General features: G+C 37.7%; 1 protein-coding gene across 2 annotated transcripts in view; it reads left to right on the top strand.

Moving 5' to 3' along the window:
- Window positions 1–21,770, top strand: part of CEP97 (centrosomal protein 97) — a 44,543-nt gene extending 22,773 nt beyond the window's left edge. The window contains exons 6-12 of one of the 2 annotated variants that reach the window (XM_057696739.1): window positions 838–951; window positions 1,489–1,655; window positions 7,371–7,535; window positions 10,596–10,729; window positions 11,161–11,935; window positions 15,613–15,688; window positions 17,064–21,770. In XM_057696739.1, coding sequence (XP_057552722.1) covers window positions 838–951; window positions 1,489–1,655; window positions 7,371–7,535; window positions 10,596–10,729; window positions 11,161–11,935; window positions 15,613–15,688; window positions 17,064–17,768 — 2,136 coding nt within the window. In that variant the 3' untranslated portion in view covers window positions 17,769–21,770. The remainder of the gene's footprint in view (window positions 1–837; window positions 952–1,488; window positions 1,656–7,370; window positions 7,536–10,595; window positions 10,730–11,160; window positions 11,936–15,612; window positions 15,689–17,063) is intronic. The other variant, XM_057696740.1, reaches the window with a different exon arrangement.
- The last annotated feature ends 1,439 nt before the right edge of the window (window positions 21,771–23,209 follow it).

Below are 23,209 nucleotides of genomic sequence, written 5' to 3'. Positions count from 1 at the left end.
TAAGTTACCAAGAGAATATAATTGCAGATTATGGTTTGTGGGTTCTCTCTCTTTCTTTGGAAAATTTGCTTTATACCTGATTGTTTTAATGGAAGTTTTCTTTCACTTTTCTCACCCTCTATTTTGATATTTTAAAAGGAAATGAATGAGTATGTTGGAAATTGCTTAAGTTTTAATAACTTAAATCTCACAACATGCCTACACTAAGCATATGTTCTTGGACAAGTCTTTAAACTTTTTTTTTAAATAAATTTATTTATTTTATTGGCTGTGTTGGGTCTCCTTTTGCTGTGCGTGGGCTTTCTTTAGTTGTGGCGGGTGGGGCTACACTCTTCTCTGTGGTGTGTGGGCTCCTCATTGCTGTGGTCTCTCTTGTTGCAGAGCATGGGCTCTAGGCGTGTGGGCTTCAGTAGTTGCAGCACATGGGCTCAACAGTTGTGGCTCACGGGCTCTAAAGCGCAGGCTCAATAGTTGTGGCGCACAGGCTCAATAGTTGTGGCGCACGGGCTTAGTTGCTCTGTAGCATGTGGGATCCTCCTGGAGCAGGGATTGAACCCATGTCCCTTGCATTGGCAGGCGGATTCTTAACCACTGCGCCACCTAGGAAGCCCCAAGTCTTTAAACTTTCTTGAGCTTAGAATGTGGATGTGAAGAGGGAGAGTTGGCCTGGAAGACCATGTAGGACCCTCTAGCATTAACAGTCTTTGATTTGTGTGTGATGAGAAGTATAATAAAATAGATCACTTTATTTTTGTACATACTATTTTGGTTTTATCAAAATAGACCAGTTTATTTGTAATCTTTTCATTTGTAATGCATTCTCTTTTTACTTTCAAGACTCTGCTTTTACATGGAAATATCATCACCTCTCTTAGAATGGCACCTGCTTATCTACCCAGATGTCTTGCTATACTTTCTTTGGCAGAAAATGAAATCCGGGACTTAAATGAGGTAAAATTTGAGAGTACCTTACGGGATCCGGGAAGCTGGAAAGTCAGGAGAGATGCAGGAAAAAGTTGTGAGCTCACTTTAGACTGTGAACATCTTGGAAGAAATTGCTATCAGGATGAAACGCTTGGCTCTAGAAGGCCATTATTTTTCTTTCCACTCTTACTTAATGTCAGTGGGTTTTTAAGGCTTAATTTCATTTGTAATGCTGCACTTATCACTCCATTGGGAAGTAATTGTTGGTAGAGGGCCATCTGCATTAAAGGGGTTAGTAAGGCATACTGTGCACCTTTTTCTGGCTGCTGTTATATTCTCCTTGCTAGGAAACAGTGCCTTCTAAGGGACTTCGTGCAGCAAGAACAGATGGCCATATTGTTGGAATTTTGGAAGTCAGTGGATAATATGAGTGTTACTTGTCACTTTTCAAAACAAGAGGGAAATTGTTACATTCTCAAACTGCCAAAGATGTGTAATCAGTGGAAGCCCTGTGCTTGACACTGAGTAGTCCATTTCATTCAACAAAGATGTCCTTTGTTCCAGATCTCTTTTCTGGCATCCTTAACTGAATTGGAACAGTTGTCGATCATGAACAATCCATGTGTGATGGCAACACCTTCCATTCCAGGGTTCGACTATCGGCCATACATTGTCAGCTGGTGTTTAAACCTCAGAGTCCTAGATGGATATGTGATTTCGCAGAAGGAAAGGTGAACGTGACCTTTTTAACATCACATTTATCATGGAAGTTAACTGAAAAGCCCATTTCTAGCTTACTACAGATTAATAAACTGAATATTTCTTAAAATATGCATTTAGAAATGAAGATCATTAGTGCAATCATATAGGGGACTCTGTGCTGTTCATTTAGGATTTTCTATCCTTTCTTAAAAAGGATAAGAAATAAATATCAGCCTCAGAGGATGGGGCTAGCGAGTTTAACTTCGTGCCCCACATACAACAAATTGATTTCTAAAAATTCTTTTGTTAATCAGTTGTTGAGGGCTTGGAGCATTTCTATATAGAAACTGTTATAGATGCCGTGTAGGATTTCAGATCAATCCCACAAAAGCTTGTATCCATCATACTGTAAAAGGCAGTATTAATAATACCTTAGGACCCAATTACTCTTCATAACAGTGACTATGGGAAAATGCGTGCAGAGTTCGAATTTGGAACTGGTAGCAGACATGCTGATTGGTCCTCATCTCTGACCTGTGAAACAGCAGAAATGGGAACTTCCCCTTCTCTAGATCTTTGATGGTGCCCGTGGCTTGGAGCTGGGACCCCTATATGATGGGGTCTTGTGGACGCTGGCACGTGATCGGTGGAATCGGAGCTTTAGGGGAGGTGTAAGGAGCTAGGCTGTGGACAAGAAGGGGTGGTGTTAGGATAGCGAGAATCAAGATGACTTAATTCTCGTCACTCCACCTCATTTCTCTTCTTCCTTTCACTGCATACATACCTCCATTCATGGGCTCAACATGTACATTCTTCCTTGCTGTTTGTATCTTGTTCTAGAGATTGATAGTTGCCTGAGGGGTTTCCTGATGGGAGGAGGAGTGGTAGGTTACTGACAGGATTTTCCTTTTCCTTCTCCTTGCTGTTTCATCTCCCTGCTGAACAGGATGTGGCTCAGTAAGGAATGGCAACTAGGAGCTACGTAGTGGTGGTGCTGGGGTTAGGGTGCGGGACGTATGTTAGCTCTAGTTTGCCTACAAAAAAGTATGGCTTTTCCTTTTCTGGCAGTGAGTGTTGCTGTGTATTCAGACACCTTATTTTATTTCAAGCTATGGATAATTCTAAAGCTAGAATATGGGTTTATTTGGATTTTCTTCTCTGGATCTTCCTTTAAGAGAAAGACGTTATCAGATTTTTCTGTGGGAGTAGGCCTGGCAACATTTTCATATGTGGGAGGCAGCATGGTGAGATGGGCAGAGGTAAGGGTTTGTGTAAAGGGAGACCTGGGAGGAGAAATGAGACATGGTCGGGAGAGACAAGAGAAAGCTTCATGTCTTTCCCTGCCTCCCATTAGCAGTGTGGCCTGGACAAGTTCCTTAACTTCTCTGAGGCTTAGTTTTCTCATCTGTAAAATATGGCTAAAACTACCTAGCTTTCAAGGATCCTATGAGGACTAAAGATAATGGATATAGCATAGCCTCTCTCTCTCTGTGGGGTTATCCTACACTAAAGAATGGGAAGAAGGAAGAAGTGGGAGTGTAGCATGATAGCAATCCTTTCTCAGACAGATTCTTTTCCCCCCACATTAAAAAAAATTGCCTAGGATCATATAATTCAGAAAGAATTTAAACATAGTATTTAAAAATACCCACATAATCATCACTGAAAATAAGACTAGAACAAAACCAGCACTCCAGAGATCTCCTTTGCCCCACTCTCATCGTAACTCCCTTCCCCACTATAGATGACCACTATATTGATTTTTTGATAGTTCAGAAAGATTATTTTTTCCCTTGTTATTGTGAAGTCTTCACATCAACCAGCTCCTACCAGAGTAGCTAAAGTTACAAGAACTGACAATACTAAGTGTTAATGAGTATGTAGAACAATTGGAACTTTCATACACTGTTCTAGGAGTGTAAATGGTGCAGCCACTTTGAAAAGCTGGTAGTATTTACTGAAGTTGAATATATAAATACCCTATGACGCAGCAGTTTGGTTTCTGGTGTATACCAGCACCTTTGTGTAACACCACAGTACTTGAAGTTCTTTCTGAATTTGTTTTCAATCTTTGTTTTACTGTTTTTAGGACCTAGTACCGAACTACACCTCTGTTGCTTACAGATCAGAACTTAGGGAGGAGAATTTTGGAGATGTTTCTTTTTTGAAAGGATGTTTAAAATATATATAGAAGTAAAGTAACATAATGAACACCTAAATACCCACCATGTGGCTTCAACAATTATCAACATTTGGCCAATCTTGTTTCATCTATCTCATGTTTTTTTTTTTGTTGTTGGAGTATTTTAAAAGCAAATACCAGATATCATTTCATCCAATATTCCTTTTTTTTTTTTTAGGTGAAAGAGCAGTTTTAAATTCTCTCAGTAGTTGTTATTTGTATTATATAATGTAGACTGTTTCTTTTAATTTCAATATAGAAAAGTCATATTCCAGTGATTTGAAATTAATATGTTAGAGCTAAGTTAATTTTAATTTTGTTTTTCTTTGAATTGGCAGATTTTTTTACCTAGGAAAATATTTTATGTATTAATAAACTTGTGTGATGAGGTGTTTATTGATGAATGTGAAGCAAAGACAGAAAAGCAGATATTACAGTAGTTGATACGCCACAGTTTGTAGTTCTCCTCACACACTTAAACTGTGGAATATTCAAGCCTGAGCCACCTTCTGTATCCTCTTACTTTCGCTTCTCTTTCTCCCAAACTAAACACTTCATCTATAACCTGGAAATGTCGCTTGCTAGCTATTATAAAGTTGGTGATTGTCCTCTATTACGGACCTTTTTTTGGGGACATTCAGCAAGCCATTTGCTTGGCAGGAGAGCTTATGGAAACTTAGAGTAGATTTCATGAAGATTCTGAATGAGCTTATTTAATCCACAGGAATGTGTCCATGGAAGAAATACTTCTAATTTTTTAAATTAAATGTAATACATTTTTTATTGTTACATGACTCCAGTTAATTAGCTTGGCATACTTTATATCTCATTATTAGAAAACAGTTTCTCCTTTCTTGTGACGCTGGCACGTCACAGAAAACTAAATTCATTTTATTTTACTGCACTGAGACTTTTCTGCATTATTTAACCAGCTATCAAAAAAACCAGTTTCTTTTCAGTCTATAATACATCTTGGGTGGCTTAACAGTTTTGGACTATACAGTTTTTTTTTTTCCCCCATAAATTTATTTATTTATTTATTTATTTATTTTATTGGCTGTGTTGGATCTTCATTGCTGCACACGGGCTTTCTCTAGTTGCGGCGAGTGGGGGCTACTCTTCCTTGTGGTGCGCAGGCTTCTCATTGCTGCGGCCCCTCTTGTTGCAGAGCACGGGCTCTAGGCACGTGGGCTTCAGTAGTTGCAGCACAGGGGCTCAATAGTTGTGGCTCACGGGCTCTAAAGCACAGGCTCAATAGTTGTGGCGCACGGGCTTAGTTGCTCCGCGGCATGTGGTATCTTCCTGGGGCAGAGATCGAACCCGTGTCTCCTGCATTGGCAGGCGGATTCTTACCCACTGCGCCACCTAGGAAGTCCCTACAGTTTTTTGCATAATGTGGATACCTTAATATGAAGGTTCAAGAAAATGGTTGCAGATTGGAAGTGATTTTCAAACTATTTGCAATGCTGAATTAATGGTGTAAAAACAGAGAAACAAAGTATGCCAAAATGATGCAACTTCAAGTTGAGAGGCAGATTTAAGAATGATAAAATTGTGGCAAAGGCGTGTTAATTAAAAAAGAAATTCAAACATATTGCAAAAGTAAACAGTTTAATGACCTCCCATGAATCTGTCACCCAACTTCAGCAGTTTTCAATTCATGGCCATCTTTGTTTATACCTTCACCCTTTTCCTGCATTATTTTGAAACCAGTCTCAGATTATATTATATATAGTTTCATCTCTAAAAGATAAGGACTCTGGGGACTTCCCTGGTGGTCCAGTGGGTGAGACTCCACGCTCCTAATGCAGAGGGTCCAGGTTCCATCCCTGGCTGGGAAACTGGATCCCACATGCTGCAACTAAGAGTTTGCATGCTGCAACTAAGACCCGGCACAGCCTAAATAAATAAGTAGATATTGGAAAAAAAAAAAAGATAAGGACTCTTAAAGAAATAACTACAATACTGTTATCACATCTCAAAGAAATTAACAATAATCCCATAATAACACCGGATGTTCATTAAATACTTACATTTCCAATAATCCTCATAGATGTAATTTTGTAATGGATTTTTGGAAACAGGATCCAAATAAGGCCATACATTGTCATTGGTTGATATATTTAAAAAATTTCTTTCCTGCTCTCTATTTCAGTGTCTTAAAAATGTATTATTATTGCATGCTCTGTGGGTTGGCTGTGCTGATTGGGATCTTGTGGTGAGATCACATGGGGCGGGAGTTGTTTGAAGCCTCGACTTGGCTGGAGGTCCAAGACAACGCTTTCAAATCCCTCTGTGGATTCCTCCTCCTTTTATTTTCTTTGCTTTCTTTTCTCTTTTTTTGGTTGTTGAAGAAATCGGATTGTTTGTCCTATAGAGTTTTCCACTGTGCTTATTTTGCTGATTGCTATGTCCCCATGTCCTTTGACATACTCCTCTCCTCCTGTTATTTTCTGTAAATTGGTAGTTGGATGTGGAGGTTTGAATAGATTTTTGTTGGGGGAAGGACTACTTTGTGGGTTCTATTGAGAGGCACATGATATCTGATTGTCTGTTGTGTTAGGAGTAGCTATTAATGATCAGTGCCTAAATCCATTAATTCATTGAGAGTTGCAAAATGGTGAAATTTTAATTCTGTCATTCATTTTTTTTTCCAGGGGGTGGGGGAGAGGAGAGTTATTTTAATTTTATTTTTTAAAAGGTTAATTAATTTATTTATTTTATTAGCCGTTTTGGGTCTTCGTTACTTCGCATGGGCTTTCTCTAGTTGTGGTGAGTGGGGCTACTCTTCATTGTGGTGCGCGGGCTCCTCATTGCGGTGGCTTCTCTTGTTGCAGAGTACAGCCTCTAGGTGTGTGGGCTTCAATAGCTGTGGCTCATGGGCTCTAGACCACAGGCTCAGTAGTTGTGACACATGGGCTTAGTTGCTCTGAGGCATGTGGGATCTTCCTGGGCCAGGGATCGAAACCGTGTCCCCTGCATTGGCAGGTGGATTCTTAACCACTGTGCCACCAAGGAAGTCCCTATCATTCATTTTTTTATTAGCTGGAATACTTCTATGAAGTAACTGTTTGGTCATTGGTATAGTTCATATAGGAAATATCAAATTAATAATATTTAATTTGCCTCCTTTATTTACCAGTTTTTAAAAATAATGAGTTGGTAGTTTACTAGCAACCTTCAGCTGTGACCAGTTAGCTTGAAAAAAAACTATCATTATGAACTAATGTATTTAAACACAATTTATGTATTTAGGTACTTCAGTTTGACAGTGGATGGAGGGAATACTCATTGCTTCCTTGAAAATAATTTTAAAATATTTGGAACCATTAGTACAAATCTTTGGAAGTGCCCCTAAGCAAGAAAAAAGGTTTAAAACATTATAAGAGTAAAGAAAGTGAATCAGAAGGGTAGATTTTCTTTCTCACCTGAGTGAATTTTATTTCTGAAAAACATCCAATGATGCTATAAAGGTAAATTAAGAAGGAAGATCATTATTGGTTAAAAATGTATCTTGTGTACCCTAGTGCCATCCCTTCTTCTTTATGTCCCCAAATTCCAGCTTAAAAGCTGAATGGCTGTATAGTCAAGGCAAGGGGAGAGCATATCGACCTGGTCAGCACATCCAGCTTGTCCAGTATCTGGCTACAGTCTGTCCTCTCACTTCTACACTGGGTCTTCAAACTGCGGAGGATGCCAAACTAGAGAAGATTCTGAGCAAGCAGAGGTAAGCCCATTTATCTGTAGTGGCTGATGAATTCACAAGTGAAAATACCTCTGACTCCTTCCTGTGGGGTTGATAGGACTGAGGCAAGTGCTGTGGCCCACATTTCTGGGCACTGGGGCCCCCTGGTCACCGTAGCAGTCCTGCAGGAGAACCGAACCATGCAGTGCAGTCCAGTTTGCTCCCCAGCAACTGCATTGCTAATCATTTCTTCAGTGGGGAGAGCCAAGCAGCATGGGAGAATGGAATTTTTAAAAACTGCATTTGTCCCTTTAGTGTGGGTGTTTCATGTGGGTTTTAAAATGCAACATTTTAGAGATCATTAGCCAACTCCCTCATTTGACAGATGAGAAAAGGAAGGCTCAGAGAGGTGAGGTAATTTGCTCAAAGTCACACAGCAAGCTGGTGGCATGTCCTGCCCAGTGATCCAGATGAGTGCTCTTTATACTACTGCACATTGCCTCTTGCCCTAGTATAGTGGAGGGCCCTGAAAAGAAGCCAGGGTTTTAGCAAGGATGAATATGAAAGCCTCACTCTAAAATCACCCAACCCCGTGAGTTTAAAAGGACAGAATGAAGAAAATGGGAAGCAATTAGAGATATAAATGTAGAAAGAGGGGAGAAGGGACAAAAGTGAGAAATTGAGATCACTCATTCAGAAGAACATCAAAACACCAAAGCACCACACAAAATAATTAGAATAAAACTTGATTTTTGTCCTTAATGGAAGCAACAGAATGGAGCCCCTATCAATCTTTGGGAGACCTGTGCAGCCAGTTTTGATGGCTTTAGAGTTCTTTAGAACCTAGTGCAGGGAGCTGCAAACCAAGGCCCATGGGTCAAATCTGGTCCACCACCTGTCTTTGTAAATAAAATTCTGTTGGATTGTAAAAAAAATAAATAAATAAAATAAAATACAACATTAAGAAGTTTAGCTTGGGAATTGTCTGGTGGTCCAGTGGTTAAGACTCTGTGCTTTCACTGCTGAGGTCCCAAGTTCAGTCCCTGGTTGGGGAACTAAGATTCCACAAGCTGCACAGCACGGCCAAAAAAAAGTTAAAAAAAGTATAGCTAGAAGCATTTAGTAGTCACTTCTTTTATCAGAGATCCTGCCTTTGAAGGTTTGGGTGTGTATATGCATGTGATGGTGTCTGACTATCTGATTTAAAAATAAGTTTAACCTCTTCTATCCAGTGCTTTTAAATGAGACTTTGTAATTTGGGGGTTATTGAAGGTATATACTTCTGTTTTTTTAAATTAATTTATTTATTTTACTGAAGTGTAGTTGATTTACAATGTTGTGCCAGTCTATGCCGTACAGCAAAGTTACTCACTTATACACATATATACATTCTTTTTTTAAATATTCTTTTCCATTATGGTTTATCCCAGGAGATTGGATATAGTTCCCTGTGCTAGACAGTAGACCTTGTCGTTTATTCATTCTCAATGTAATAGTTTGCACCTGCCAACTCTGAACTCCCAGTCCCTCCATCTCCTTCTGTCCCCCAGATTGGCAACCACAAGTCTGATCTCTATGTCTGTGAGTCTATTTCTGTTTTGTAGATAGGTTCATTTGTGCCATATTTTAGATTCCACATATGAGTGATATCATATGGTATTTGTCTTTTTCTTTCTGACTTAGTTCACTTAGTATGATAATCTCTAGTTCCATCCATGTTGCTGCAAATGGCATTATTTCGTTCTTTTTTAATGGGTGAGTAGTATTGCATTGTATATATGTACCACATCTTCTTTATCCATTCATCTGTCAATGGACATTCAGGTTATTTCCATGTTTTGGCTATACGTTTGTTCTCTACATCTGTGTCTCTATTTCTGCCTTGCAAACTGGTTCATCTGTAACATTTTTCTAGATTCCACATATAGGCATTAATATACGATATTTGTTTTTCTCTTTCTGACTTACTTCACTCTGTATGACAGTCTCTAGGTCCATCCTTGTCTCTACAAATGACATGTATCTTTTTGAATTATAGTTTTGTCTGGGTACATGCCCAGGAGTGGGATTGCTGGGTCATATGGTAATTCTATTTTTAGTTTTCTGAGGAACCTCCATACTGTTTTCCATACTGGCTGTACCAATTTACATTCCTACCAATAGTGTAGGAGGGTTCTCTTTTCTCCACACCCTCTCCAGCATTTGTTACTTGTAGACTTTTTGATAATGGCCATTCTTACCCATGTGAGGTGGTACCTCATTGTAGTTTTGCTTTGCATTTCTCTAATAATTAGTGATGTTGAGCATCTTTTCATGTGCCTACTGGCCATCTTGTGTGTCTTCTTTGGAGAAATATCTATTAAGATCTCCTGCCCATTTTTCAATTGGGTTGGTTGTTTTTTTTGTTGTTGAGTTGTATGAGCTGTTTGTATATTTTGGAGATTAAGCCCTTGTCAGTCGCATCATTTACAAACATTTTCTCCCAGTCTGTAGGTTGTCTTTTCATTGTGTGTTTTTTTTTTTAATGATTTCCTTTGCTGTGCAAAAGCTTATAGGTTTAATTAGGCCCTATTTCTTTATTTTTGTTTTTATTTCTATTGCCTTGGGAGACTGACCTAAGAAAATATTGGTGTAATTTATGTTAGAGAATGTTTTGCCTTTGCTCTCTTCTAGGAGTTTTATGGTGTCATGTCTTATGTTTAAGTCTTTAAGCCATTTTGAGTTTATTTTTGTGTGTGGTGTGAGGGTGTGTTCTTTATTTTTTTCTGGCTGCTCTGAGTGGCTTGTGGAATTTTAGTTCCCTGACCATGGATCAAACCTGGGCCCCCAGCAGTGAGAGTATCGAGTCCTAACCCCTGGACTGCTAGGGAATTCCCCTATGAGGGTGTGTTCTAACTTCATTGATTTATATGCAACTGTCCAACTTTCTCATCACCACTTGCTGAAGAGACTGTCTTTTTCCCATTTTATATTCTTGCCTTAAAGGTGTATACTGTGAAAACTTGTAAACTACTTTTTCAACACTATTACCCTTCAAGGTAAGCAGAAAAGCTTTCTTTTTTTGGTTTGTGTTAAATCACATTAGATTTTACTGATTTTTAGGTTTCACCAGAGGCAGTTGATGAACCAGAGCCAAAATGAAGAGTTGTCTCCTCTTGCTTCTGTTGAAACAAGGGCATCCCTTGTACCAGAGCATTCCAGCCCTGTTCAAGATTGCCAGGTAGTCCAGGAAAGTGGTAAGAAGTTAATTGATTGCTGATCCTTTTTTTCCAAGTTGTTCGATCTGCTTGGTATCATAAAACAGAAAAAAAGTACATATTTTCATAATTGTTTATTTGTTAAGTCAACATTTGAATCATATTTTATATATATGTGTATACACAGATAGATGTATATAACTGTTGTATGTCTAATTTTTGAAAACATTGAGAGGACTGCTGCCTTTTGAATTGACCTGGTACTTTGACTATTCTTATGATTATTGCAAGAATTCATTTTCTTAAAAATATTTGGTTTGGTGTTTTAGGCATATTGGAGGAAATTACTGAAAGCATTTCATTGCATTTTACTATATTTCAGGGATTAGATTTCATTAAAAGGATACAACAGAAAAAATACCTCTTTAAACATTTAATGTTTTAAATGATATTCTGTTGATACTTTTTAGAACCCGTCATCCAAGTGAATTCATGGGTTGGAATAAGCAGTAATGATGACCAATTGTATGCTGTTAAGAATAACTTTCCAGCCTCCATACACACTACAAGATATTCTCGAAATGACCTGCACCTAGAAGACATCCAGACAGATGAAGACAAGTTAAACTGTAGTCTTCTCTCTTCAGAGTCTACTTTTATGCCAGTTGCGTTAGGACTCTCTCCAGTATCACCTACAGTTGAGCTGAGGCTGCAAGGCATTAACTTGGGCCTAGTAGATGATGGTGCTGCAGATGAACCTGTGAAAGGGCTGGAAAACAAGGGCCTTGGTAAGGAAAGGGAAAAGGCTTTTTGGGCTGCAAATGAGAATTCTGTTGAGATGACAAAAAGTGCTATCAGTACAGAGGTAAATGAGAAAGATGGGTTATTACCTTGTCCTGAGCCAACAGTAACCAATGCTGTCTTGAAGGATGATACCCACAGTCTTACATCTTTTCCTGTGTCAGTTGGACATGATGTCTTCCATACGCAGCCAGACAGTGAGGAAACCATGTCTCAAACAGCTTCAGAGAAACTGCCTTGCAGGGTTTTAACACACAGTTCTGTCACTTTGGAACAAGATAAAGTTGCCCTTCAGAAATTGAATGAAGCAGCCACCAAACTTCAGGCCTGTTGGCGGGGCTTTTATGCCAGAAACTACAACACACAAGCTAAAGATGTACGCTATGAAATCCGGCTGCGCAGGATGCAGGAGCACATTGTCTGCCTAACTGATGAAATACGGAGGTGGGTGAAAAGTCCCGTTTAGAACTTTTACAGTTTAGGTGCCATTTTGTTGGTTTTGGAGGTGTTAGATTCTTAGCATTGATTCAAAACACTGAATCATTGCTGTTGTGGCCGGGACATTTTCCATACCATGCTGCCACTCTTGCTTTGTCTCCTACAATATACTGAAAGCATCTTGAATGCAGGGACTGCCATATGTATCTCCGTCTCTAGTATAGCAGTTGGAACATAGATACAGCATAGCAATAAATTTTGAATGAGTGCATGCTATATGGACATCTATGTACCTAAACACAGAAGGTACAGAAAATATAGAAAAACTGAATAAGTATGAAAATGAGAAGATGAGAAAGTCTATATAGAACCCAGTAGGTAACATAAGAATTAAAGAAAATAGCAGGGACTTAAAAGGGGCTAAAATTTTGGGGCTGTGGTGGAAATTATTTGTTCATTCCATGGCTCCATGTTTCATGACTGTCAACCTAGGAAAATTAGAATTTCATAGATTCAGTCTGAATATTATTACGACTAGCAGTATTTATTAATATTATCAGGTGCGAGAGGAGGAAGCAGTAAAAGAGACTGAGGAGGGATAGCTGGAGTGATAGGAGAACTGGGAGAATGTGTGTCCCAGCTCCAACAGGGAAGTGTTTCAGGAGAGAAGAGAGGTGCTGTAAGAAGACAGAGAATTGTGGGTTAGATTTAGCAGCTGGAGGTTATGGGTGACTGTGTTGAGGATCCCCAAGACTGTCCCCAGGTTTGATGATTTGTAAAAAGGACTCCTAGGACTCAAGAAAGCTATTCTTTATCATTCATGATTCATGTTTATGAATGGTTCATGATTATGGTTTATTAGAGTGAAAGGATATAGATTACAATTAACAAAGGAAAAAGACACACAGGGCAGAGTTCAGGAGAGACCAAGTACAAGCTTCTAGTTGTCTTCTTCCAGTGCAGTTGTACAGATGGGGCTCAATTCTCCTGGCCACGATGTGTGACAACACCTATGAAGTATTGCCAACCAGGGAGGCTCACTTGAGCCTTGGCATCTGGGGTTTTTATTGGGGGTGAGTCACCTAGGCATTGAGTGCACGTGTGACTGACCTTAACTACTCAGACCTCTGCCCCCACCCAAGGTCAAACTGATACATTGTGGCCCAGGGTCTCAGGTGAACAAAACAGGTATTCATCAGAAAGCACATTGTTAGCATAAACTAAGGTCCCAGAGGTACAAAGATACTTTTATCAGGCAGGATATCCCAAGGGCTTGGAGGTTATCTCTCAGGAGCTGGTCAAGGCAGTCCTGTCTTTAGAATGTGCGGGTTTGAACACCCCAGTCCTGCTGAGTTAACCTTTTCCTGCCCAGTGAGCTTCTTAAGAGCAACTTCAGTGGGTGGTGGGATAAAGGCAGTTTGGAAAGGATTGAATAGTGAATGAGAGGTGAAGAGTGAGTAGTGAGTGTAGCCAACTTTTGAGAAGTGTTGCTGTGAGGAAAAGAAGAGAGTAGGTGGTTGCTGGAGGAAAGTGTGGAGTTAGGAGGATTCTTTTTTAAAGATGGAGGACTTAGAACAGGTTTATGTGTTGATGGAAATGATTATATGAGGAAGGAAAAACTGATGGTGCAGAGCAAAGAAAGAAGTGCAGGATGGAAGTTCTTGAGATGGTGAGAGAAGAAGAGGTCCAGTGCACAAGTAGAGGGAGTGGCCTGAGGTAGGAGCAGGAGAGGTGGTAGGTTTGTTGGTGAGGGATGGGGAAGTCCTGTCTGATGGTTGCTTCTCCTTTTCCAGTAATACACAAGATAGGGTCAGCACTTGGAAATGAGGAGAGGGGTGAGGATGTGGGAGGTTTAAGGAAAGAGGTATGAGGTATGGGGTATTCATCTTAAAAGTGAACTTATAAGGGGAATGGAGAAGGATTACTGGAGAGGGTGAGGAAAAATTTAAAGTGCAAAACAATAGGTCAGACTGTATGATTTTCATCAGCAACTCTCAGCTGTTCCATTCTGGTTTTGGGCATGGTTCAGCCAGGAATGCGGTTTTTTCCAGGTGAATATGATGGGGGGAGAGGTAAGGGCAAGGGAGCTGAAGATACTTGGGAGGGGAATGCTTATGATGATGGATCTTGGAATTTAAATGAGGTAAAAAGAAAGACAGGAGAAAGGGGTCATTTGTTTGATGGTCATAGATGAAGATTGGTTGGCCAGGTTGTTGCACACTGTGGCAAGAACAAGTGAACTGGGAGAATTGGACATAGTGGTTTGTGTTGGTGCTTGAAATCATTTTTGAAAATGGTGTAGTCAGAATGCTTGGGTCTAGAGTGTCACAGAGGATGAGTGATGGGGGTGATAGAGCATCCATGTGAATGTCGAGGGCTCCAGAAATGACAAGGGGAACAGGGAAGAGAAAAAGATTAGTGCTGAACCTTCAGTAAATGGGGGCCAATAATGGGAGGTCAGTATTTGAAAAAGAGTTTGAGGGAAATTCCCTGATGGCACAGTGGTTAGGAATCTGCCTGCTAACGCAGGGGACGTGGGTTGGAGCCCTGGTCCGGGAAGATCCCACATGCCGCGGAGCAACTAAGCCTGTGCACCACAACTAGTGAGCCTGTGCTCTAGAGCCCGTGAGCCACAACTATTGAGCCCTCGTGCCACAACTACTGAAGCCTGTGCACCTAGAGCCCATGATGCACAACAAGAGAAGCTGCTGCAATGAGAAGCCTGTGCACTGCAACAAAGAGTAGCCCCCACTCTCAGCAACTAGAGAAAGCCTGCATGCAGCAACAGACCCAAAGCAGACTAATTAATTAATTAATTAATTAATAATTTAAAAAAAGAGTTTGGGGAAATTTAGCAGGATGGCTGAAGTTCTTGAAGCAGGAAGGTTAAGAATCATTTGTAAACAGCAGTGAGAAGCAATGTTATGACCCTGATGTATGAATGAAAAAAGTAGCTGCCACTTGAGAGGACTACAGTGCCCTTAGAAATGAGTCTGATTTGCTCAAGTAAAAGTTCGGAGAAGAGGTTGAATGTATATGGGAGTTTGCTGATTATAAATCAGGAGTCCCACATGGCATAGTAGGAGGGTTTGGGGGGCTAGAGAAAGTAGGTCAGAGGTTCGGAACAAAATGGGGTGACAGTTTAAGAGATAATGGACAGCTAAGAGAACCTTAAGTGTGTGATTAGGTTAAGTATGGAGAAGGGGGCAGTGAGCCCAGAGTGAAACTTTAAAGAATGAGGGGAAGTTATGGATGGGGAGGTCTGTTGATGATAGCAAGGAGTATGTCAGCAGGCAAACGGGGATGTGAAATTTGATGATTAGTCCTACTGGTCTCTTAGAAGAGGGTGTTTCAAGCTGTGATCCTGATGCTTTCTGCATCTCCTCCCCTTTGGTGTGTTTGGCTGGGAAATTGAGGCCGGATAAAGAGCCATTTAATATTTTATTTTTCATTACTGGCAATACTTTGTAGAACCAGTATAATCTGAATTTCAGTTACATTTTATTTGGCTTCTATGTTGAGTCATAGTTTAAAGCTAAAGTTTCACTTAGATATTCTAAAAGTGGAAAGGACTGTAATTAGATTATTAATCTCTTTACAATGTATATGTTTATTCATCATAACAAGAAGTACAATTAAAAGCACCCTTTCTTGTATCAGTAATGGATTTTGAATTATTGTAGATTAAGAAAAGAAAGAGATGAAGAACGTATTAAAAAATTTGTACAAGAAGAGGCTGTCAGATTCCTTTGGAACCAGGTAAGCCCCCTCCTGCTGAATTACCTACTGTGTGAACAAAGAAAAATTCTAGATTTCCTGAGATAATCATAGAGTAGTTACAGGTAAGGTAAGTACCCTTTCTCAAGGTTAAGGTTGTTGTTTGTGTTCCTTGCCACTAACTCTGAACTAGGACAGTGAATTTTGTTATATTTTATTTAGCCTGAAGAAAAATATTTTCATAATTTTGACCAGAAAGATAAAGAACTATAACACTGAGAGTACTAAATTGAGGGATATTGTTATAACTTTCCAATAGATATAAAAAGCCCGATTTGAAGTTTCATGTAGCTGTCTTGTTTTATCTTTTGAGACTGTTTGAATGAAAGGTGATTGAAATGGTGTGTGATGGCTACAATATGCATGTCCTAAAAAGTACACATGACTTCCAGGGAGAGAGTTTGAATCTTGTAGTAGCATACTTTAGGGACAGTTCAGACATCGGTTTTACTATTATTGTATCCCACCAAATATTTTTTGATGATAATTCCTTGGAAGTATTTTTATAAAAGAATTTCTTATAATAGGATTTTACCTATAATATTATATTTGACAATATATAAAAAGATCTGGAAGGCTACATATCAACCTGCTATCAGTGATTACCTTGGAGGATGGTCAAAGGGAAACTAAAAAATTCTATATATTGCTTTCTTGTTGTAGATTTTACAGTAAAATTTTGGGATTTTAAGTATACTTTGAAAATGTAAAGGTCGGGGAATTCCCTGGCGGTCCAGTGGTTAGGACTGCCCTTCCACTGCAGGAAGCATGGGTTCGATCCCGGGTTGGGAAACTAAGATCACACAAACTGTGTGGTACAGCCGGAAAAAAGAAAAAAGAAAAAAAAAGTAAAGGTCATATTATTCAAGAACTTGGGGGCATTTTTAGGTATTTTAGAGTTGTGTATACTACATTGTTAGTTTTTAAAAACTCTTATCCCAAATGGGTATCTAAAATGAGACTTTTAGAGAATCTGCTTATATTAATAGGCTCTAATCTATCTTATTAAATAGACCTCAGTGTGTATTATTGAGCACCTTATTGACCCTTTAGTCAGCTATACATGTGCTATTATGCTTCTGATTGTTTTTCCAGTAGGGGCAAGAGAATTGCTTTGGTCTGTCCCTGCTTTCCTGGTGAGGACCTTTTATTACCAAGGATGTGAACCATTTGCGCCAGCCAGGTCTAGGCTGGGGTGCTTTGGAAAGGATAAGGGGAGTCAGGTCATTTCTAACCCCAGTTCTGCCATCTGCCATTTACCAACTTCACAAGTATTGGGGGGAAAAAAGCTCAAAGGACAGTTGTAAAACAGGCATGGTTTATATTTTGCGGTAAAACTATATCCTTTGGTTTGTAGGTAAGGTCTCTACAAGCTTGGCAACAGATGGTGGACCAGCATCTGAGTTCCTGCCATCTTGCTGTTCCTCCTATCACAAGTACTCTGGTGCCATCTAAACCTCCATCATTCAGCCAAAGTCAGGAGCCCTCTTCTGATCAAAATTCTGATTGGTTCATTGCTCCTGATGAAGCTCCTCAAGAGAAATCCTTACCAGAATTTCCAGACTCTGGTTTTCATTCCTCCTTAACAGAACAGGTTCACTGTTTACAGGATTCTTTGGATTTTGAAAAAAGTTCTACAGAAGGTAGTGAAAGTTCCATAATGGGGAACTCCATTGACACAGTCAAATATGGCAAAGAGTCAGATGTAGGGGGGGTTAGTGAAGAGCACGGTGAATGGAGTAAGGAAAGCTCAAACAGTGAGCAGGATAATAGTCTGCTTGAACAGTATCTAACTTCGGTTCAACAGCTAGATGATGCTGATGAGGGGACACATTCTGATGAAGGGACGGGAGATAGTAAGCTTCACACAGCTCGTTCCCTTGACAAGTTAGATGTCTTGTCTGACAGTGCTTCTGTAGATGATGCTCATGGCACATCTCATACTTTGCAAGATGAAGGCAACCAGACACCAGAGAATTGTGAATTAAATGCAGAAGTTCAAGGGCAGCAGTCAGAATGTGACTCTGCCTTTCAAGTATTGCATGTTGGTATTATTGTGTAGCATGTCTGGTTGCTTGGGGAGCAGAAGTCTACTTAATTTAAGAATGTTTTCAGTCGGGTTATTTTTGGGAAGAATATTTCTCCCAATTTTGTTACTATTTATATAGAATTTATATTCTTGTCTCATATTTTCCACATCCTAGGTACTAAGCTGAATCTTCATTTTGATTTAGTTGGCTTTTTACTTAGCTATAATGTATCTAACAATATTTATATTGAAAGCCACTTGCACTTTAACAACTAAATTGCATCAACAGTATTTCTGTGTTTTTATGTATTCATTTCCTTTCAAAAATAAACTAGAATACCTTAAAGAAGATAGAAAATTTTTACCTTAAAGATATAAATAAGAGAATTTTAATTCTTCTGTATGTGAGGAAATTACTTATGTAGTGAGGAATGCGATTGGTTACAGTAAATATAGATTATAAATAAAAGGATTGTGAACTACTGAAATTTGCCAGCCTCCTTGGAGTAAGAACATGTGTTTTTAAGCCTTTTTTCCTCCCTTATGAGTTAATGAAAACCTCCTTGTAAGTGAGTTGGGAGAAAAGGTAAGATTATAGGATTTTTCAGTGGAGATGATTAAATTTTCTCATGGAAAACTTTAGTTAATGTCATGTATCACTTTTAACATATGAAGCAAAGTGTTCCATCCAGAATTAAAGTCAAGCTTATTTAAAGAGACAACACAAGACTATTTCTCTTAGGTATCGGCTCCATTCACTTGGAATAATGTCACAGCAAACATTTATTATCTTTTCGTTCAGTGATTTTTTTTACCTCATAGATAAGCATTTATGTGCCAGTATATTGCCAGAAATTAATGTTCGTTTTCTTTGTTCCTGCTTTATATTTGCTTATGTATTTCAGCAGAGGCCCATGGTCATTTACTTCAGTCTTGACCTCTGCCTCATAGAAAAGAACATTTAAAATAATACCAGTGGTAGAATATGAATGACATTTTTTTAAAGGACTATTTTCTATCTAAATCTCTGAAAAAGTGCCACATTTGCAAGACAATTTAATGGCAGTAAAGAAAAAATAAACCTCATTTATTTCTTTACTCATTAAAGAGAATATATATCTGTAACTCCAGGAGGAAATGATAATACTGTGTTTGAATGTTATAGATAGATGCATTTGCAAATCAAGGATAATTTTTGGAAACTTAATATTTTAATCTTTGAGAATGTTCAGATGTCACTGAATAACACATATCTGACTTCCCCCCAATCTGTGGACACAATGATTTAAAACTATGGCAATACTTAAGTATTCTCTAAATTTAGGTGCTAAATATGTATTCATCATTCAGTTACAGTTACTAGGTCCCCTTCTTTGAAGTTATATAAAATAAAAACTGGTCCTTCTAAGAATAAAGTCAGGGATCATATGTTATACTTTGTTGATAGTTAGAAACATTTCTCCAGTATTGGTAAGATGTGTTTTTTCTCAGTTTATAAATAGGTTTATAAATATGTAGCACTCAGGTTGAGAAGACTTGGATTTCCTTCTCAGAAATCCAGAATCTCTTGCAAAGGAAAGATTTTCTGTCTCATAAACAAAACAGCAGTCTTACATTCAAAGGATTTTCCCTAATGAAGCATGTTAAATAAAAATAGAATTTTTAACTTTTTAAATAACGCTAATTATCTTTTATGAATGATTTTGAATTTCTTCTTAAATCTACCCTATTTTTCTATTTACAGTTAAGTGCCTCATTTGCTGCCCATAGTTAGACAAAGGAAAACAACTTGCACTGCGCTAGTACCAAAATGCTGCTTCATGGTGCATTAATCTCTCATAAAAACTCCTGGAATGTCATGGTTCAGTATTACCTTAGTAGGTTTCTGCTGACATCTTCTCTCTCTTCTCTTTTTTTGAGAAATGGCAGAACACAACTGAATTCATTTGAACATCAGCATTTGCCAGCAAGATTTCCTTTTTTACCTTTGCCTTGTTTTTCTAGCCCATAAATGGTATTCAGCATACTTTTATTTTGAAATTGGCAGAATATGATAATGACACACTCAGCTCTTCATTCTATTTAACTTTACTAGTGTTTTGAAGTGCAAGAATATTAAAGAGCCCCCAGTCTTAAATGTACAGATTATCTTGAATGTAAATAGGATGAAAATAATGTAAATTAGAATGCAGGAAAACTGTGGCATAGACTTAATATATTTTAATAGATTTACAATGTAATTTAAGATTAGTTCTTTAAGATATTTGTTTTTAACTTTATGAGTTATTCATCAGTCTGGCTAAAGAGGGAATGGGTCTAGTAAGGTTTGAGAAGTTGAGCTTTAACACAGTCTTTATGTTTTTCTAATAGGAGAGGTTAAGTTCAGCTCTGCTATTTTAGTTCAGTTCTCTTGATTTATGGACAATTCAATATATCAGTTAAATATTCCTTCAGAAATGCACAGAATCATGCAATGTGAGAATTGTAAGGAACCTTAGAGATTGTCTATTCTAATCTCTTTGTTTTAAAGATGAAACTAAAGCACAGAGAACTTAATGACTTTTCTGAGCTTATAGCTAGTTTATAGGGAAAAAAAACTGTGGGAACTTAAAAGTTATTGTATTCCAAAATTTTATTATATACTTTCTATTATTCTTTACATTTAGTAAGTCAGTAAGAAAGTCTCTACATATTTTTCATTCTCTTTGAAAGAGAAAAAATACTTCTGAGAGAACTAAAACTCTACCACTCAAGGCAAAGTTGCTTGTAGAAAACAACTGATTCGTTCAGAACCCTGAGTGAATTTTCCCCAAGAAATGTGATTCAATTAAAATGTAATGCAGTAGAAATTAACATTTTGAAAGAATAACTGCATCTTGGAGTCTGTTTCTTTGATGACAAGAAGTATAACAGATTGCTGAGATATATAAAATTTTCTAGTGAAAAGCTAGTTTGATTATATTTCATCTTCAGTTTTATAGAACAACAGATGTTAAAGTTTTAACTCTCCTGGTGTGCAGAAAGCTTCTATCATGACAATTGATACATAAACAATATAGTTTGATTTTATGAATTCAATTATAAAAGGCCTTATAATATGCATGTTTTTAGGAAAATATTTAGCCACACTGTTGTTAGTATATATGCAGAACACTTTATTCTTGAATAATGTGGGTGCCATTCTTGAGTGTGGATTTTTCTTTTGTTTCGGATTATTTTAAATATACAAACACCATAATAAGTGTATTTTCATGTTATCTACTTAAGACAGATCTAGTTCCAATTTTAACAAGTATTTTCAGAAACAACACGGACTTAAGTTGTCATACTATCTCCCTTGGTAGTTTTTTGGGCACTGATTCTTAGAGTTGGATTTATAACAATAATATAAAATATAAAATTTTTTTTTCTGGTCAGTTAAGACATAATAAAAAGGGAAAATATAAAATAAGGCTTATCAGTTTCCCACTTGTAAATGAAAAGTAAAAGACTCTTAATTATTTAATGTGTATTTTTATTTTGCCCCGTATCTTATTGAGGAATATTTATTATAATACTTTAACTTTTAAATATATGACCCCCTTATTTATGAAATAAAGCAGAAAAGGGCTGTAAGGAGCATTATAAACATTTTTAGTGATATTGTTTTCATTGATCAAACCTATTGTGCCATATTAAATTTAAAAGTCAAGTAAACATAGTAGTCCTCACCGCCTTGGAGAGAAACAGATAATTAACTGTCTTTTAAAAATGAGGTGCTTTTTATTTGTGAATGAGTGGAAATCATTCTATAATTTAATTCCTTAATTGATTTTAGTGGATAGTAGGAATCACTCTGTAGTAGCTTTGTTCATTTTCTTATTACATTTCTTTAAATATTTTGTAATAATTTTAATGTTGACAGTATGAGTTTAAAAATAGTTTGATTTTTCACTATTTTTAGATTTCTCTTTAATTTTATTGTAGAAATAGATGATTTAAAATAGTGGATTTTTTTTTGAAGACTTAATTTATATTACACTTATTTAATTTGTACTTGAGTCTCTAATTCTAAATAAAAAGTTTGTATACTTGTTTGAGTGATTCATCTGTTTATTATAGTGATTAGTAGTAATGGTTTTTATTCATTGTGCTTGTAATTATTGGGTAATGAAATAAAATTCAAACTATATTACAGATAGAAATTATTTTCTTTAATTTTATTTTTGGGTGCACTGTGCGGCATGCAGGATCTTAGTTCCCTGACCAGGGATCGAATCCGTGCCCTCTGCAGTGGAAGCATGGAGTCCTAACCGCTGGATCACGAGGGAATTCTGGCAGACAGAAGTTCTAAGAAAGGTCCAGAATATTGTTATATAAGTGAATTTACCGTAAAACAATCCTAGCTTTATGAAAGGAATGCTGACTTAGTTTTGTTTGGTGTAGATTTTGTTATTTTGAGGATACCTACTGGAATTCTCTGGGTAGAGAAGTGCAGATACCCCTCAAAGAGCATAACTGACACTGTCAGATGTTGAAACGGGGTGCTGAAAGTATTAGGGAGGGAGGGAGTAAATAGAGTAGAAGCCCTCTCATTTGATAGTTAGGACCTGTTAGTTGGTTCATTTTAATGGGCTGAATTGTATCCTTCCTTCCCCTCCCCCCAACCCCAGTTCATATGTTGAAGCCCTAACCCCCAAAGTGATTGTATTTGGATGAAAAGACTTTACAGAGGTAATTAAGGTTAAAAGAGGTCATAAGGGTGGGGCTCTGATCCAGTAGGACACAGAGATTGTTTGTCTGAGCATGCCCAGAAGAAGGCATTGGAGGACACAGCAAGAAGGCAGCCATCTGTAAGCCAGGAAGAGAGGTCTCATCAGACACCAAACCTGCTGGCACCTTGATCTTGGATTTCCAGCCTCTAGAAATATAAGAAAATAAATGTATGTTGTTTACTTCTCTCAATCAGTGGAATTTTGTTATGGCATCCTAAGCACAATAATACAGTTGGTTAATTCAAAATTAATTATAGCAGGAAATAATAAAAGATGATATATATACCTTAAAATTTTTAAAAATTCTTTATTGAAATATAATTGACATGTAATGAACTGCATATCTTTAAAGTGGACAGTTTGATACATTTGACATACGCCCATAAAACCATCACAACCCCTGAAAGATGCCTCATCTCCTTCATAACCCCTCCTGCTTTGGTTTCTTTTACTTGGCATAATTATTTAGAGATTCGTTCCTTTTTATTGTTGAGTCACATCCCATTGTATGTATTTGCTATGATTTGTTTTTGATATTTTTCCAACTTTATTACAATTTTTTCCAGCTTTATTGAGAAATAATTGACATGTAACATTGTGTAAATTTAAGGTGTACGTTTATCACAATAAGGTTAGTTAACATGTCCATCACCTCACAGTTATAATTTTGTGTGCTTGTATATATGTTGAGAACTATTCTCTTAGATCTATTCTCTTAGC

The sequence above is a fragment of the Hippopotamus amphibius genome, chromosome 10 (assembly GCF_030028045.1).
Source record: "Hippopotamus amphibius kiboko isolate mHipAmp2 chromosome 10, mHipAmp2.hap2, whole genome shotgun sequence".
In the NCBI taxonomy this organism is placed as follows: Eukaryota; Metazoa; Chordata; class Mammalia; order Artiodactyla; family Hippopotamidae; genus Hippopotamus; species Hippopotamus amphibius.
This window is presented reverse-complemented; position numbering and strand designations above follow the sequence as displayed.